At 39.7% G+C, this 15,124-nt stretch overlaps 1 protein-coding gene across 2 annotated transcripts in view; it reads left to right on the top strand.

The window, feature by feature from the left end:
• The window catches only part of LOC149008054 (proline dehydrogenase 2, mitochondrial-like), an 18,226-nt gene continuing 3,102 nt past the window's right edge, over window positions 1–15,124 (top strand). Inside the window, exons 1-4 of one of the 2 annotated variants that reach the window (XR_016175064.1) lie at window positions 1–627; window positions 837–1,482; window positions 1,580–1,820; window positions 1,911–2,144. Coding sequence is in view for 1 of the 2 variants with exons in the window: in XM_089165674.1 (XP_089021800.1) it covers window positions 52–627; window positions 837–1,482; window positions 1,580–1,820; window positions 1,911–1,989 (1,542 nt within the window). In the remaining variant the exon portion in view is untranslated. Of the gene's footprint in view, window positions 628–836; window positions 1,483–1,579; window positions 1,821–1,910; window positions 4,003–15,124 lie in introns of those variants that run through there. The other variant, XM_089165674.1, reaches the window with a different exon arrangement.

Below are 15,124 nucleotides of genomic sequence, written 5' to 3' on the forward strand. Positions count from 1 at the left end.
AGGTCACAAGAACTTAAAACCTAGAGATCCTACAAAGGCTCCCAACGTTATATGGCGATTCGGGTCTCCCCACGACTCCTCCGAAGTCAGAATCTAAATCAATTCAGAATCTTGAATTCTTCCCCTACTGTTTCTGCTTCTGCTTCCATCATTGGATCTGCTTCTCCGTACAATGACACAGAGACTGTGAACTCTTTCTTATCATCGTCGTCTTCATCAACATCAACATCGCCATCTGCAAAATCCTTTTTGAGCCTGGAAGGTGACGAGAAATTGTTTTCTTCGCTTACGACCCTTCAGTTGATGAGATCATCTCTCAATCTTCATTTGGCTGCATGCGATCCTATTGTTGATTTGGGTATCTGGGTAATGAAATCTAGGCTCGTGGAGACAAAGATCTGTAAAGAACTTATATTGAAAGTCGTAAAGCACACTTTTTATGAACATTTTTGTGCCGGCGAGAACTTGGAGGAAGCCAGTAGGACTCTTCAGAAGCTTTGGGATGATGGGTTAAGAGGTATTTTGGATTATGGGTTGGAAGATGCCATCGATAACCAAGCTTGTGATCGTAACTTGGTGGAATTCCTTAAGACCGTTGAATCTATCAAGTTGCTTCCACCTTCTTCAGTAAGTTCTCTCTTTCTCTCTCTACATTGCTTGACAGAATGATAAAAGCTCAATTTGCCACATGAACATGCAGAACCAGGTCCTTAGGGTAGTCACTGTCTGAAATTCTAACAAACAGTTGATACTGAAATTGGCAAATATATGGTAGACTTTGAATTAGATACAAGTTAATGGGTCCTTGGTTTTTTTTTTTTTTTTTTGCGACATAGGTGAGCTTTGCTTGCGTGAAAATCACTGCAATTTGCCCTGTAAAGCTACTTGAAAGAGTAAGTGATTTATTGAGATGGGAAGTACAAGACTCTTCTTTTCGTCTTCCATGGAAGAGAGATACATTGCCTATCCTCACACCTTCTAGCCCTCTCTATCATACCCGCAAAAGACCAGAGCCTCTTACACTAGAAGAGGAACAAGATCTCCAACTGGCACATGAAAGATTGAATAAGCTATGTGATAAATCCCTTGAGAGCGGTGTACCGTTACTTGTTGACGCAGAATACACCCTGGTTGAACCTGCAATCGACTACTTGACTTATTCAGCTGCTATTAAGTGCAATATGGACAACAATGTGATGGTTTTCGGAACAATTCAAGCTTACTTGAAAGATGCAAAGGAAAGAATTGGTCAGGCAATAGAAGCTGCAGAGAAAAGAGGCATTCCACTTGGTTTCAAACTGGTCAGAGGAGCCTATATGTCTAGTGAGAGTGCAATAGCTTCTTCATTAGGCGTTGCTCCTCCTATTCATGATACCATTAAGGATACACATGCCTGCTACAATGATTGCACTGAATTTATGCTGGAGAAGGTTGCCAAGAGATCTGCAGCTGTTGTTCTTGCCACACATAACCTTGATTCTGGTAAGAGAGCTCAAAACCTTTATCCTGATGGTATTTTTCTACTAGTATTAGTGTTACAGGCTGTTTCATCTAATTGTTTCGTTTGATTGATCAATAGGGAGGGTGGCAGCAGCAAAGGCTCATTCCTTAGGAATCGGAAGAGGAAATCAAAAGCTGCAATTTGCTCAGTTAAAAGGAATGGCTGAAGGTCTGTCCTTTGGATTAATAAACGCTGGATTTCTAGTAAGCAAGTACTTGCCCTTTGGACCTGTAGAAAAGGTCATGCCTTACCTTCTCAGGAGAGCTGAAGAAAATAGAGGGCTTCTATCTGCTTCAACATTAGACAGACTACTGATGAGGTATTCTTCTAACTGACTGAAAAAGATTTGCCATTTAGAATGTGTTTGTGTGTCTTAACTTTTTCTTTTCTTTCATCTGGGGATGAACAGGAAAGAGTTAGAAAGGAGATTCAAGTCTGCGATTGTGGGAAGCGAAACAAACAAGATAATGACCTCAGTCAGCCATTAGCCATCAACCTTCTTGTTCATCCAAATTGTGATTCAACTCAGAGTGCTATGTTGGCCCATAGCACTGTCATTTGTGAGATATGTTCTCATGCTGGAACTGATGGCTCTTCTTCAGAATTATGTAAATATGGTATCTAATGTTATATGCTTTGTTAAGTAAGTGCCTTTGAGTTTTGAGATCTATTATCATTGTTAGAGCTGATGGCCCGTCTTTGAACTTGTGTAAATAAAGTATCTAATATAAATTTGTATATGCTTGCTTACTCTAATGGAAATGATATTTGTGATGTCTATTCTCGTGTTTGAACCAATGACTAAGCCTTCCAATGTGTGCAAATACAGTCTAGTAAGCTAGGACATAAATTTCACTAAAGAAATAGCTAGGACATAAATATTGATCCACTGAAAAGAGATAATAATGAATGAGAAATTCTGTTTCAACTACTGACATAATCTGTTCTTTAAAAGAAGGTGAAACACAACAAAAAGAGAGTGCTTGTATCCATTAATATGGTAAAAAACACACTTTATGATGTTCCTGGTCCAAAATTCAGTCACCAGAAATAGTATATGCAGATGATCTCTCAAACTATCAAAATATCTTAGGAGTTAAGAATTCAGGCTCTTTTGTTAATACTTCTGTTCTGAAACACATCTTTTTCACCTAAAACATTTTTTTTTTGTTTCCACGCTAAAAAGACGTTTTTGAATTATAAAATGGTGTTTCATAAACCTTTTCCAAAACTCTTTTCTGAAGGCAAAGGCAGAGATAGAAGATGGAGAGTTGCAGGTGCCTAGAAATTTTCCGGAAAAAATGTTTTATTTGGATTCAGTTTTTCATGAAAAAAAAAAAAAAAAAACTATTTGAAAATTGGTGATGCAAGGTTTTGATATATCAAGAATCTTGTTTCTGGCACAAAATAAAGGCTAGTCTGTTTCACTGGCACATAAAAACAAATTGGTATACCCAAATGGAAGATTCTGTTTTTTTTCCCACTAGCACAGGAAAACACTAGAAACAAGGAACAGAAACTTAACCAAACAGGGCCCCAGCTTCTCATTGAGATGCAATAAACTAATGCAGAAATCTGTTAATTATATTGATAAACTTAGGATACTTATTTGACTGAAAGTTACTGCATGCAATGTTCTAGCCGAGATTATTGGATTTGTTCTGTGGCCATATTTAACTGGTTGATCAGCTTATTTTATAGGTACGTGGCTGTGATAATCGTCAAAACTCGTCAAAATGGAACATGTTCAGGCTGGTTGATGGATTCACCATTAGCAATGATGATCACAAATACTCTGTTAGGACACCAATTTGGAGCACCATAGGGGCAGGCTAGTTGTAGGGGATCATTTCCACCCAACCATGTGAGAGACAAAATTAAAGGACGTGGGCATGTGGCAGTGACTCAATGGGAAGCAGGTACTTGCCGTTGGGAATGTTAACAGGGTATGGCTGAGGTGGAAAGGGGGTTTGCTAGGATTTATTTGGTTTGACGGTATATTAGGGCAAAAAGGGGGGAGTAGAAGGGGGAAATTGCTTGGGTGCTATGCAATTAATGCGCAGCACTGAAGTCGAACTCGTAGAAGGGAGGCAAGAAGTGAGTAAATAAAGGGAGATGAAGACTCTCAGGCTTTGGGGTATCACAATATAGGGTATCAGGTGCTTATTTATTTATTTATTGGTGGGTGGGGGTTGGGGGTTGGAGTTGTATGTGCTAGAGCTAGTTGTAATCGCCGGATTAAGTGCAGCAAGTCAATCCAAGTCTTGTGAATACTAAGTTGTGCGTGTGTTTTTGAGTTGAAGTTGTAGGTGCGATCGAGGAAGAGGAGTTGGGGTCTTATCAGCTTCGTATCAGAGTCATTTTGATCCAATGGAAGCGACATGGCTACATGCTTATTAGTGCTTTCCGACAAAAGGGAGCGTGCAGAGATGACTGATGGAAGTCACGTCCTCTGTTAGCAACACCAGATTGAGCAGGAGTAAAGGTTGGTACCTAGAAGGAGAAGCTGGCACTTGGAGGATGGCCGTGTTGGGTGGCGAGCTCGGAGGTTCGGTATCGGGAGGAAAATACATCAGAGCTCACTATTGGATGCTTACCGTAATGAATCCGTGACCATTTTTAGTGAGATTGAATTGCAGAACAAAGCCCGGTGGTTCTTAAAAGAACTAGACCAGGTAGGGAAGGAGGAGAACTTGAAAACCCATTTCAATCACCTGAGTTTGGAAGACAAGATGTCGATCCTTTCACCAACTCGATGCGTCTAACATGGAGTTCATGATCAGAGGCTCTTAGGGCAATCCCCGACAAGCTAACAAGAGAACTAGCTTGAAAGTGGGCCCTAAAAGCAGTCAACCAAAAGAGGTAGGCACAAAAGGAAATGCTTCTTGTCGGTTGAAGCTGAAAAACCTTGTTAAACATGGAGGTGCAATTCCACCACTTACCTTTAATAAAATGTAGGTCTTCCAAAGGAGACTAGAAGTCCTAGTTCTCTTAGCATTATGAAAAGGCCCCAAAAAGCCATATCGCATGCTTTGATCTGAAAGAATTGGTATTTTAGGGGGATTTGGCCAAAATACCGGCTGGCACACACCCGACTACAAGCAGTCGTCCGTTGTCATAAAGTAGTCCTTATTGATGCAGAATTAAAGGCATATTTAAGAAAGAAAAAACCCATTGGGTTAGGCCCATCAAAGGCCTAAAGGTATCACCCAAATCAGCCCATGGCTTTCATGGGCTAAGACTGTTTTAGTGGTTTAAAGCTAGCCCACATATGTTGAACTTTGTAGTCTAGTTTTTTGAAAAGTCAATAAAAGGGGCTGTGGTTTGAAACTAAAAAAACTCATTGTCAAAGGAGTTTTCCTTTGTCAAAGAGTTAGGTAGTAGTTGAGTTATTAATAGGTAGGTGGTGTTAGCTAGTGGTTGGATGTTACCATTAATGTTTATGTCCTTTTAGAATGCTATATAAAGAGACTTATGTAAGAGGTGAAGAGACAACTCATCATTTGAATTCAAATTGCTTTGTTAGCATTCCTTCCTTATGAGAGTCCTTGTGTTTGATCAAGGTAGGTTGGTGTTCGATCCAATCGATCCACCTTGCGGTATGAAGCCCTGGGTGTTACATTTTTATTCTCAATTCCCTCCTATTGTCCTTTCAATTTCTTCATTATAGTTCTGCCCCTGTTTGAAGATCTATTCAGCCCATCTTGTTATGCTATTATCCTTATAATACCACTCTAGTTTCAGCCCTCTTTCACATTTGAATTCTGTTTCATCTTAAGTCCATCAAATTTGAACTTGATTCCCTATGAAAGGTCCTATTTGGCTACTGTTTTGATCAATCAAATACAATACTACATTACTTATGTAAAGCGATGAGAAGTGCGCTGGAGGTAGTCACCAGAGGTGATCACTGAGTTGCTAGGTATATTTTCCGCCACACTTGGGGAAGAAGATGGCAACAAAAATCAGAACTCTCCTCGAGATCCGTAGGAAGATACTTGGGTTAGGTCCACAAGGTGGAACTAAAAAACCACAACATTGGGGTGCAAATGCCAAGCCCAAGCACTGGCGTAGCCCAAAATGTCAAGGCCCTATTGGATTTTCACCATAGGCTCGATCTGGATGACCAATCAGTTGATCCAGGGCCAAACTCAAACCAAAGCCCATTTCAAACGCCAAAAACTGTTCCTTGGCCCGTTACCAAATGGGCCCTAAGAGGATCACAGGGATGAGGCGATACCCTAGGGTCCTTCCGAAGGAAAAAAGGAGGCCTACGGTGGGAGTTGAGGGTCTAGGAGCCTTACGATAGGGATGTGATGGCCTAGGGACCTCGCAATAGGGTGGCAAAAGTCTAGCATGGTCCTCGGACCAGGCGGAGGTGTCAGTGATGGTCCTAGGCCACTGTCGGAAGAGGGGCGATGGGGAAGAGAGAGAGTGGCAGCGGGAGCTCTAGGGTGTTTTTCTAGAGATTTCTTACATCTATGGGTCAAATCTATTTCTCTAATACCATGTTGAATGGTCTAAATCTTATGTCTGAGTGACATATTCAGCCTTTGTTTATAATAATGATATGACAAGAGTAAAAAAGATATTCCCGATGTGGGGTTATTACAGTAAAAATATCCTAGAGACAGACAATTCTACCCTTCTTAATTTTTTAACTGTATTACAACACAAAAATGTGGGACTGATGGTGAATTTCTCCATAGTGCTAGGAGGTTAGCAATATCTATGCACTGATACAGATCACATACATGTGTAAAGCCTCATGACCGACCAACCATAACTCCAAAGTAGACATTTATTGGCAATCTCAGTCAACCAATGAATGGATAAAACTTGTCTACATACAGTATGATGTAAGTGAATGGAAACAAATCTATATACGTCCATCAAAAGGATGTCCAACAACAAAATATTTAGCGCACCTCCGTAGGTAGGAGCCCTAAAAATTACACTGAAGAAACTAGGAAAAAGAATTTTGACAGCTTTCATGGGAAAGCTGTTATACCAATGTCATTTTAAAAAAATTAACGTCGCAGGTAATCAAGAGGATTGCAGGTCTGAACATTTCCTTTCTTAATTCTTAGTATAAGTAAGTAAATGAATAATTCACCGTACTCTTGGAAAGAACATAGTGGGTTCACCATAAATAGACAACCATTGGCTGGGAGTTTGATAGCCATAGTTCCTTGCAACCTGTCATTTGTAATATAATTCTTTCTTAGCAGAGATGGCACCCGTGGAAACAGTTTACCAAGTTCTGTGCTTGTGGTACTAGGAGTCAGCTGCCTACTGTTTATCCCAAACTTTGCTCACTCTACAGCCTCCATGATGTCTTCACTTGTTACAGTCTCACCACCTGTAATAACCAGAATATTGAATATTATCTCTCCTTAATAAATGGTATCTCAATAGGAGGGCTTCTATAAGATAGCAAAAGCCATATGATCACCCAGGAAAATCAGAGAAATCACAAGTGTGACATATTATTAAGCCTGTCTTTAATCAGAAAATTAAACTAGAGACTCCTAATTCTCAGTACATGATTGCATAAACATATGACTAAGACAAGTACTTACATCAACGCACTCAAGGGAATTTAACAAACTAGTTGTTTCATGAAGCAAGCCTGTTAGAACATCTCCATATGTGGTATAAAGACAAGAACTTGCAGTAGCATAGGACCACAACCCCTTTCCTGCTCCATAATTCAGAGTAGGTTCAATTTTGGTAAGACTTAATTTTAAGTCCCCAGTAGGTCAAGTATTTTAGGGTCTTCTATTGTGAAGGGCCAAGCGACAAGCGCAATTATGAGGGATTTGAGTCCTATAAGAGATTAGGTATCAATTCCTAATTCTGATTTTTATCTTTTCTGGAAGGTCTAGGTTGGATTGGCTCCTTGTTGAGTGACTTTTTCTTTTTGTTAAAAAACAATTGAGTCTAGTTTTTGAAGCTGTCGAAACTTCAGAAACTCTTATTTTTGGATACCTTGGTTCTTGACTCTAGAAATTTTGGGAAGTTACAAATTAGTTCAGACTTGAGGGTTGGTCCATAATTAGTGGTTTGATATGCTATACAATGAATCTACTATTGTAACAAGAAGCTTTTCTGCTCTATAGGTCTGTGGCTTTTAGGGCTAGCTCCATGGATTCTAGGTTTTTACTTCTATAGTTTCAGAAGTGGTTTTGCTGTGGATTCAGCAAGGATATGGTGGATTCTGGGTGTTTCCCTTTCTTTTCTCCAATCAAAACAGGCCAGATCTCTCTACTCTCTACCTTCATATCTGATTATTACCTTTCATCTGTTAATGCTTATTCTTGTGTATGCTAAATCCCACCTCTCCCTGACCCTGTTTTGTGGTCTGATCGGTTACTCTGAATTTCTGATAACTAGATTTCTATTGTGGCTTAATCTCACCTTCATTGATCAGTCATATAATTTATGTTTCTGTTTTCAAAGCCAGAACAACCCAAAACTTCAGTAGCCATCATGTTTTCTGAAACTAATTTACTACTCCGTTTTCTGTTTGTGGTCTAACTAGGCTAATTTAATCATCATTCAAAAATTCCATTGCTTCAATGCTGTTCTAGAACCCTGTAATGGCTATTGACTTCTATTTTCTGTGTGGGTTTCTCTTTCCTATTTTATATTGGTCTATTCAATATCAACAATCTGACTGTTGGATTGCCATTAAATTTTAGTGAAATATTCTCCCGCTGAATCAGTCACTGGATAATACTTAATGAGCATCTGTCCTGTTTCTTCTTTTTGAATTCTGTGCTTTCTGGTCGGAGGTCCTAACTTGTTGCTTCTCGTTTAAATGATGTTTCCTAACCTAAACCCCTTGCGTGATTAGTGAATCCCATTACCTGAAGTTATAATTCTTCAAAAGAACATCCAAATCAGAAATGAAAAAACGAATTTATACTATAACTGTTTCTGCTTTACTTCAATGTAAAGAAGTGTTTTGTTTATTCAATAAGTACTCATGGAGGTATGGTTAAAATGGTATTACAGTTTAGGATCAGGATCTGTTGAGAATCAAAATTCTGGTGATATTGCTTCTTTCAAAGCTGAGGTCATGAATCATACAGTAAGACAAATCTACAACTAGGATTTGAATAGCCTGAACAAAGCATATCATTTTAAGGGGAAAAGTGTTTTGGAATAAGAAAACAAGGATTTGATAGGAAGTGAGAAATGACACTACTGAATATGAAAAGAAAATTTGTGTTGACGCTGGGCCTTAAATGTGTTACGGGCTTTGATATTGTTTGGGGAGTGGGTGGTATGGAAAATCTGCCCATTTACCAAATTCTATTGGTATATATGGCACCTGATCAATGTAAAATTCACTCAGACGAAACCAAAAACCAAAAGGGACTTAGAAACATTGGCTGCAAGTTAATGAGTTAGAGTTTTGAGGCAGCAGAACAGGTCCTAACATTGCTAGGAAGGTCCACAAAATCACAAAATGTACGCGGAGATAATCTCCAGAGTTCCAAACTTCTATTCTCAAAATCTGAAATGTTCAAGTTGCAAATCCTACAATGCAAACCATGCATCTACAAGGATTATCAATGTGACTGAAAATGTGACTTCTTTGACCACTCCTGCTCCTAGGGCTTAGAAATTTGGATGACACTTGAATATGCAAGATCCATTAAAAAGGTTTTAAATATACCTCTGCGGGAAACAAGTAGAGCAGCTTTATTGACAATGTTAGCTAAGTCAGCATCTTCAAAGCCCTGAGTGAGATGCCACAAGAAAGCAAATACAGTCTGTCTAAAGGAACTCCCCTCAAATGTACAGCCAGAATCTCTCTCCTCTCCTCTTAATCTGGCTTCCCTACAAACTCTTTTAGTGACAAACGACCAGGACAACAGACAGCCAGATCCAGTGCTGCTGTTCTATTAGCTGCTGCAATAACAATGACTTTCATATTTGATTCAAATCCATCCACCTCTGTCAGCGGCTGCATGGAATACAACATTTCCTGTCGATTGGGAATGAAATTGCCCAATATGTTAAATCAGACGCTTATTAATTGAAAGATAAAAAAATTGCCTGGTTTAGAGTTTGGTCCCTTTTGTCGTTAAAAACTACACTACTCTTTCCTCCAACTGCATTAAGTTCATCAATAATATTACTGACTGGGACATCTTTTTGCCACGTCAAAAAGGTCTCTAATGCGTGCTGCTTCTCTTCCAACAAATAATTTTACAAATTCACTGGCAAAAACTGCAAAAAAAAAGGCACCCTCCTCCTCCAGGCACCGCATGAGCAAGTAATGCTTTCCCTGTCCCAGCTGGACCAACGAGCAGGACATGTCTGGGTAACTTTGCTTCCAATCTTCTGTAGTTGATAGCTCATTGTAGACATAACATGGAAAACTTGAAATTTCCAGACATTATAAAAGAAATCTGATTAGTGGATACAATCTATATTTACCTTTGTTATGGTTCAAACAGGCAAGAAGATAGACAACATATTTACACATGATACCAATTACATCTATTCATCATGATTCGAGGGAAAGAATCAGCAAGTTGACAGCTTAGTGACAGGCACAAAACTATCCTCAGAAAGCTTTTTGAACCAAAAGTATGAATGCAGGTTGAAAATACTGAAAATTCACACAATAGATCAGATAAAACTGATTAATTAATTGACTACTTTGACTTTTGCCTGTTTATTGCAGAAATGCATTCACGCAATGTCAAATAAGGTTTGGCTGAAACATAATTTCTTTAAACTAAAGTGAGACTAAGTATTCCAGCACAACAATTCCAAGAACAGTATAAACCAAATGTGCATTTTTTTTATTTTTATTCTCTCAAACTTCCAATAACTTGCTTTTTCAGTTCAACTTTCTTCTGGTTCTATATTGTTTTTTTTTATGATTTTTAGCTTAACATTGATTTTTTGTAATGACTTAATATTGTTAGTTCTGCTGATGTCTAATCTTGAATTTTGATGACTTGATCTGGCAAAGGGCTAACAGCAGAGAATAAATTGAGATACTATGCAGCTAGAGAAGAAGGTCAAAAGATTGTGCGAAAAGCTAAATAACCTTTAAAAAAAACTAAGTACAAGGGGAGGGAAAAATGCAATTTATCAGATAACTAAGACAAGTAGAAGAAAGAGCAGAGAGTTGTACCATGTCAGAGCTACTTGGAACACGAATGGCAGAGTACTGCTACTGAATAAGGGCATTATGGAGAAATAGTGTGAATATTTTTACAACCTGCTAAATGGATGCCTTGGCTTATAGAATGAATCTAGAGATAGAGAGAAACAGTCCAGAGGCCAAAACACATAAAGAATATCTATAATGAGCTGATGAGCAAACCCCGAATCTAGGGTTTACTTTTCAGGATCTATTCAAGTGAACCAGCAGTAATTCTAGGGTTTTGTATGGTTCAAGTATAATGATGTCTTGAGGGGTTGTAGGGTTTAGGAATAGTATAGGATTCAGGTAAGTTTAGGGTCTAGGGTTTATCGATTTCCAGATCTGAACCTTGCTGTGAATAAAACCCAGAATTGAATCTTAGGTTTAAGGCTTAGGCAAATTACAGCTTATTAAGAATTAGGGTTTCTAGGGGGTGCTGGGGCTAGGGTTAAGGTTGAAGGTAAAGGAGGGGTAGGGGAAGATGATTCTAAAAGGAAAATGGGTTTGGATGAGGGGTTTGAGAGATATGAGTGAAAGAGGGTTAGGGTTAATAGGGTTTCATGAAGAAGATGAAGTGTAGGGTTTTCTAGGGTTTTGAGTGAAGGGAAGGGAGCTGTAATTAGCATCGAAGGTAAGGGGAGGATAGGGGTATTTGATTCCTAAGGGGGGTGGGAATTAGATGAGGGATTTGGGAGATCTAGTTTTAGGTTTGGGAAGAAGATGAGGGAAACTCAGGTTTAGAAACCTGGGAAAACCCTGCCAACACAAGAGTGAAGAGAGGAAACAGAAGAAGAAAACAGAGAAAGGGGGGCTGTAATGATGGAAAAGGGCTCAGGATTGGGAGGTGGGATGAGGCTGCGACGGGGTAGGGGCTGAGATGATAGAATTAGGACTTGGCGATTGGGGGGGGGGGAAGAGGGCTGCGAGAGAAAAGAACAAAGGACAGAGTTAGAGGCTGGGATGGGGTTTAGTTATACTTATTTGTAGGAGAGAATGGAGGTTGAAGAACTTGAAAACTTGCAGAAATTAAAACGCTACAGCAGCCGCAAGTTTCCCTCCTTAGGGAAACCCACAACTCCATCTAGTTTCCTTCAATTCTCAAATTTACATTTATCAAGTTTGCCCCCTCCATAGAACAAAATTCGGTTGAAACTTGCGATATTTCAACCATTCCCATTTTGGGAACCTCGAAACAAAAAACCAGGGCACCGGAACAAAATCCCAAGTTTCGATTGAAATCGTTGAAATTTTGTCGAAACTTGTCAAAACCTCGAAACCTAGTTCAACCTAGCTGGACCAGCTGGTTCATGAGAAGAAAAAAAATCCCAAATTTAGTGGGAAACATGGGAAATTTTGTAGAAACTTGGGAAATTTCGTGGAAACCTGGGACTTTTTCCCGCAAGTTTCATAGCTTTCCCAAATTTTCAATTTTTTTGTTTCTTTCATGTTTTCCCAAATACCACGGCAAATATCCCCTCCATTAGGACTTCCCTATCCAAATTGGTTATTCCCTTGGATTGGTTATCTTAGGCATCTTGTTGATCAGACTTATAAAGTTACAATTGTCGATTACCTTGACAACCATAGGCATAAAACGTCAAGGGCTGTCTATGTTCGTTGGTTGGAGGAGAGGATGTTACAAGCATAGTACTACTTGGCTCACAGGATGGATCCATTGAGGCACTCCTCTTGGCACTGAGTTGTACTTTCCTTTTATTATCAGTTACTTTGTATTTGATGTTTTAAAGTTAGAAATTATATATTGGATGTTATGTACTTTAGTTAAGTTTATAGTGTACTTCTCGGACAACTCTACATTGATGTTATGTACATTAAATGACATAGCTACATTGATTTTTTAGCAAAATACAACCAATGTGTTATTTATACTCTAATTAGCTTAAATGCAGAGTCCCACCCTAAAATACTCCCTAAAACCTGTCGAAACTTCATGTTGAAACTTGCACAAAAAAGTCCCTAAGTTTCCTTAAAATTTCCTAGTTTCCCACCTAGGTTTCCCATTTTCACCTAGTTGAAACTTGAGTTTCCCTCGAATTGTTTTCTATGGTCCCCTCACAAGCTAAAAGGCTTTACTTATAACCTTACATGAGTGTACTGATACTAGAACTCAACATTAGGAAGTGATTCAAACTTAGACTCTTACTGGACTTGGAGCTCTCATTTTAACAAGGATTCTATCATAACTCATCCTAAGATGACTCAAATTACAAAACAGGAGTAGGACTAGACTCCTTGTAGATTTTGGACTGCAACTAAGGGAATCCCTCTCTAATTGGGACTCCTAACCTAATTGAGACTCTTCAATAACTTGTCCAAAATTAAACCAACTTCAAAAACAAAAGTAGAACTAGTTTCCCAATAGAATTTTGGCTACTTTTAGAGGAATCCCTCTCTAATTAGGACTCCTAGGCTAGGATTCTTTCATAACTTAACAAAGGAGGAGTCAAATAATAAAATAAAGATAGACTTGGACTCCTAACAAGATTCTGATTTGGGCTAAATCAAACTGGGTTGGACTAGGAGTACCCAAAATACCCGTATGCTGTGCGAATTTCCCTGGGTTGCTGGTTGGGCCGTAGAGTACTGGAAACCTCCCTAGGCCTTTTTGGATGGTCCTCGAGTCCAGTTCACATTAGTTAAGAAGCTCCACAAAAGATAAAAGTAGGCAAAACACAAGGTCCGGAAGAAATACCAATTGAAACATAGAAAAGTTTAGGAGTACGAAAGGAATCTTGGCTAACCAAGCACTTAAGAAGACTTTGAGTACAGAGAAAATGCCTAATGATTGGAGGAGAAGCACTATACTTCAAATTTATAAAAATGAAGGTAACATCTAGAATTGCAATAACTATAAAATCATAAAACTAGTAAGCCACGCCATGAAACTATGGGGATATATCACGAAAACCCACCTAAGAAGAGAAACTATTGTTTTGGAGAACCAATTTGATTTATGCCAAGGAGATCCATAATAGAAGCTATTTATCTTTTAAGCAATCTTACAAAAAATTTTAGAGCTCATGAAAAGAGCCTCCACATAATCTTTATCGGCCTAGAAATAGCATATGACAGTTTTCCAACATAACTTATTTGTCATGTTCTAGAGAAGGTAAGGTGCTCAAGTAACTATATGGACATAATCAAGGACAAATATGAGAGTGTGGAGTCAAGTATTAAAACTACAAACGGCCTAGGTAGTGAATTTCCAGTTATGATTGGGTTGCACCAAGGTTCAGCTTTAAGCCCTTATTTTTTATTGCACTCATTATGGATGGTTTAACTAGACAAATTCAAGATGAGATCCCATTGTGTATGCTTTTTGCTAATGATGGTGTTCTGATAATAGAAGGGATTAATAAAAAGCTAGAACCCCTGTGGATCAATCTCCCTGGTCTTCCGCTAGAGTTTTGGAATCGCGAATGTCTCAATCGTATCGGCTCTGCGTTAGGCCGTCCTCTCCGCTCTAATATGAAGACTTCCAAGCTTGAGCGCCTGTCCTATGCCCGTATCTGTGTGGATGTGCCTGCATCAAAGCCTCTCCCTCCTTGTATCTCCATAGCTGTTGATTCGGGCTCACACCTCAATCAACTAATTGTGTATGATTGGGTACCTTCCAGATGCTCAAACTGCCTCACATTTGGTCACGACAGCTCCGAATGCTCTAATATGAAAGTTCCTTCTGCCGGGTCTCCATTGTCTGCTCTACCGCTGCTGAAGCCCCATGTTCCTGATGCTCACCCACAAAGCCTGCAAGCTGCTCCTGCTGTCCATGCTCCAACGACCTCGTTGCAAGCGGTGCTGTCTCCGCCTCCGTTGATTGAATTAATGGCTCATGTTCCTCCAAAAATTCCTGGATCGTTGATCAACCGGCTGAACCTTATCTCAGTCGATGGTGCTGCTGCCCCTTTGCCGCCGCCGACCACCTCTTGCTTCACTGTTGTCGAGACCTCTGAGGTGGCGGTCGACGCTAACCCTATTGCTATCAAGACCTCCATCTTTGGGATTCAAGATCACGCTAACCCTTCTGCTGCTCACGATCCTGATGATGCCACTACCGTTGCTGCTGCTCAGATCCCTTTTTCTTCTGCTCCAGCTAGAGATTACTCTCATGTTAAGCCCTCTGAACCTCCAGCCCCTTCACCCCGATCCTCTGCTTCCCAAATCACCACCAGCACCAAGAATCTTAATTCTTCCTCTTCCACTGAGGACCCGCCTATCTCTCACTGGCCGCCAGTAACCTGCACTTACCAGAGGTGTTGATCTAGGAAAAAGACGGGTCAAACTGAGTCTTCCCCGTACACTATTCCCCTGGCTGCAGAAACCTCTGAGGTTCTCTGCCTTTTTTCTGCTACCGAAATCCCTACTACCACTGTCGAAGCTTGGGGACCAGCTCCTTCCATAGATTTTGAGGGACCTTCTTCCTTCGT

This window comes from Hakea prostrata, chromosome 8 (genome assembly GCF_041222555.1).
Source record: "Hakea prostrata isolate BN-2017 chromosome 8, UWA_Hpros_2, whole genome shotgun sequence".
NCBI classification, from domain to species: Eukaryota; Viridiplantae; Streptophyta; class Magnoliopsida; order Proteales; family Proteaceae; genus Hakea; species Hakea prostrata.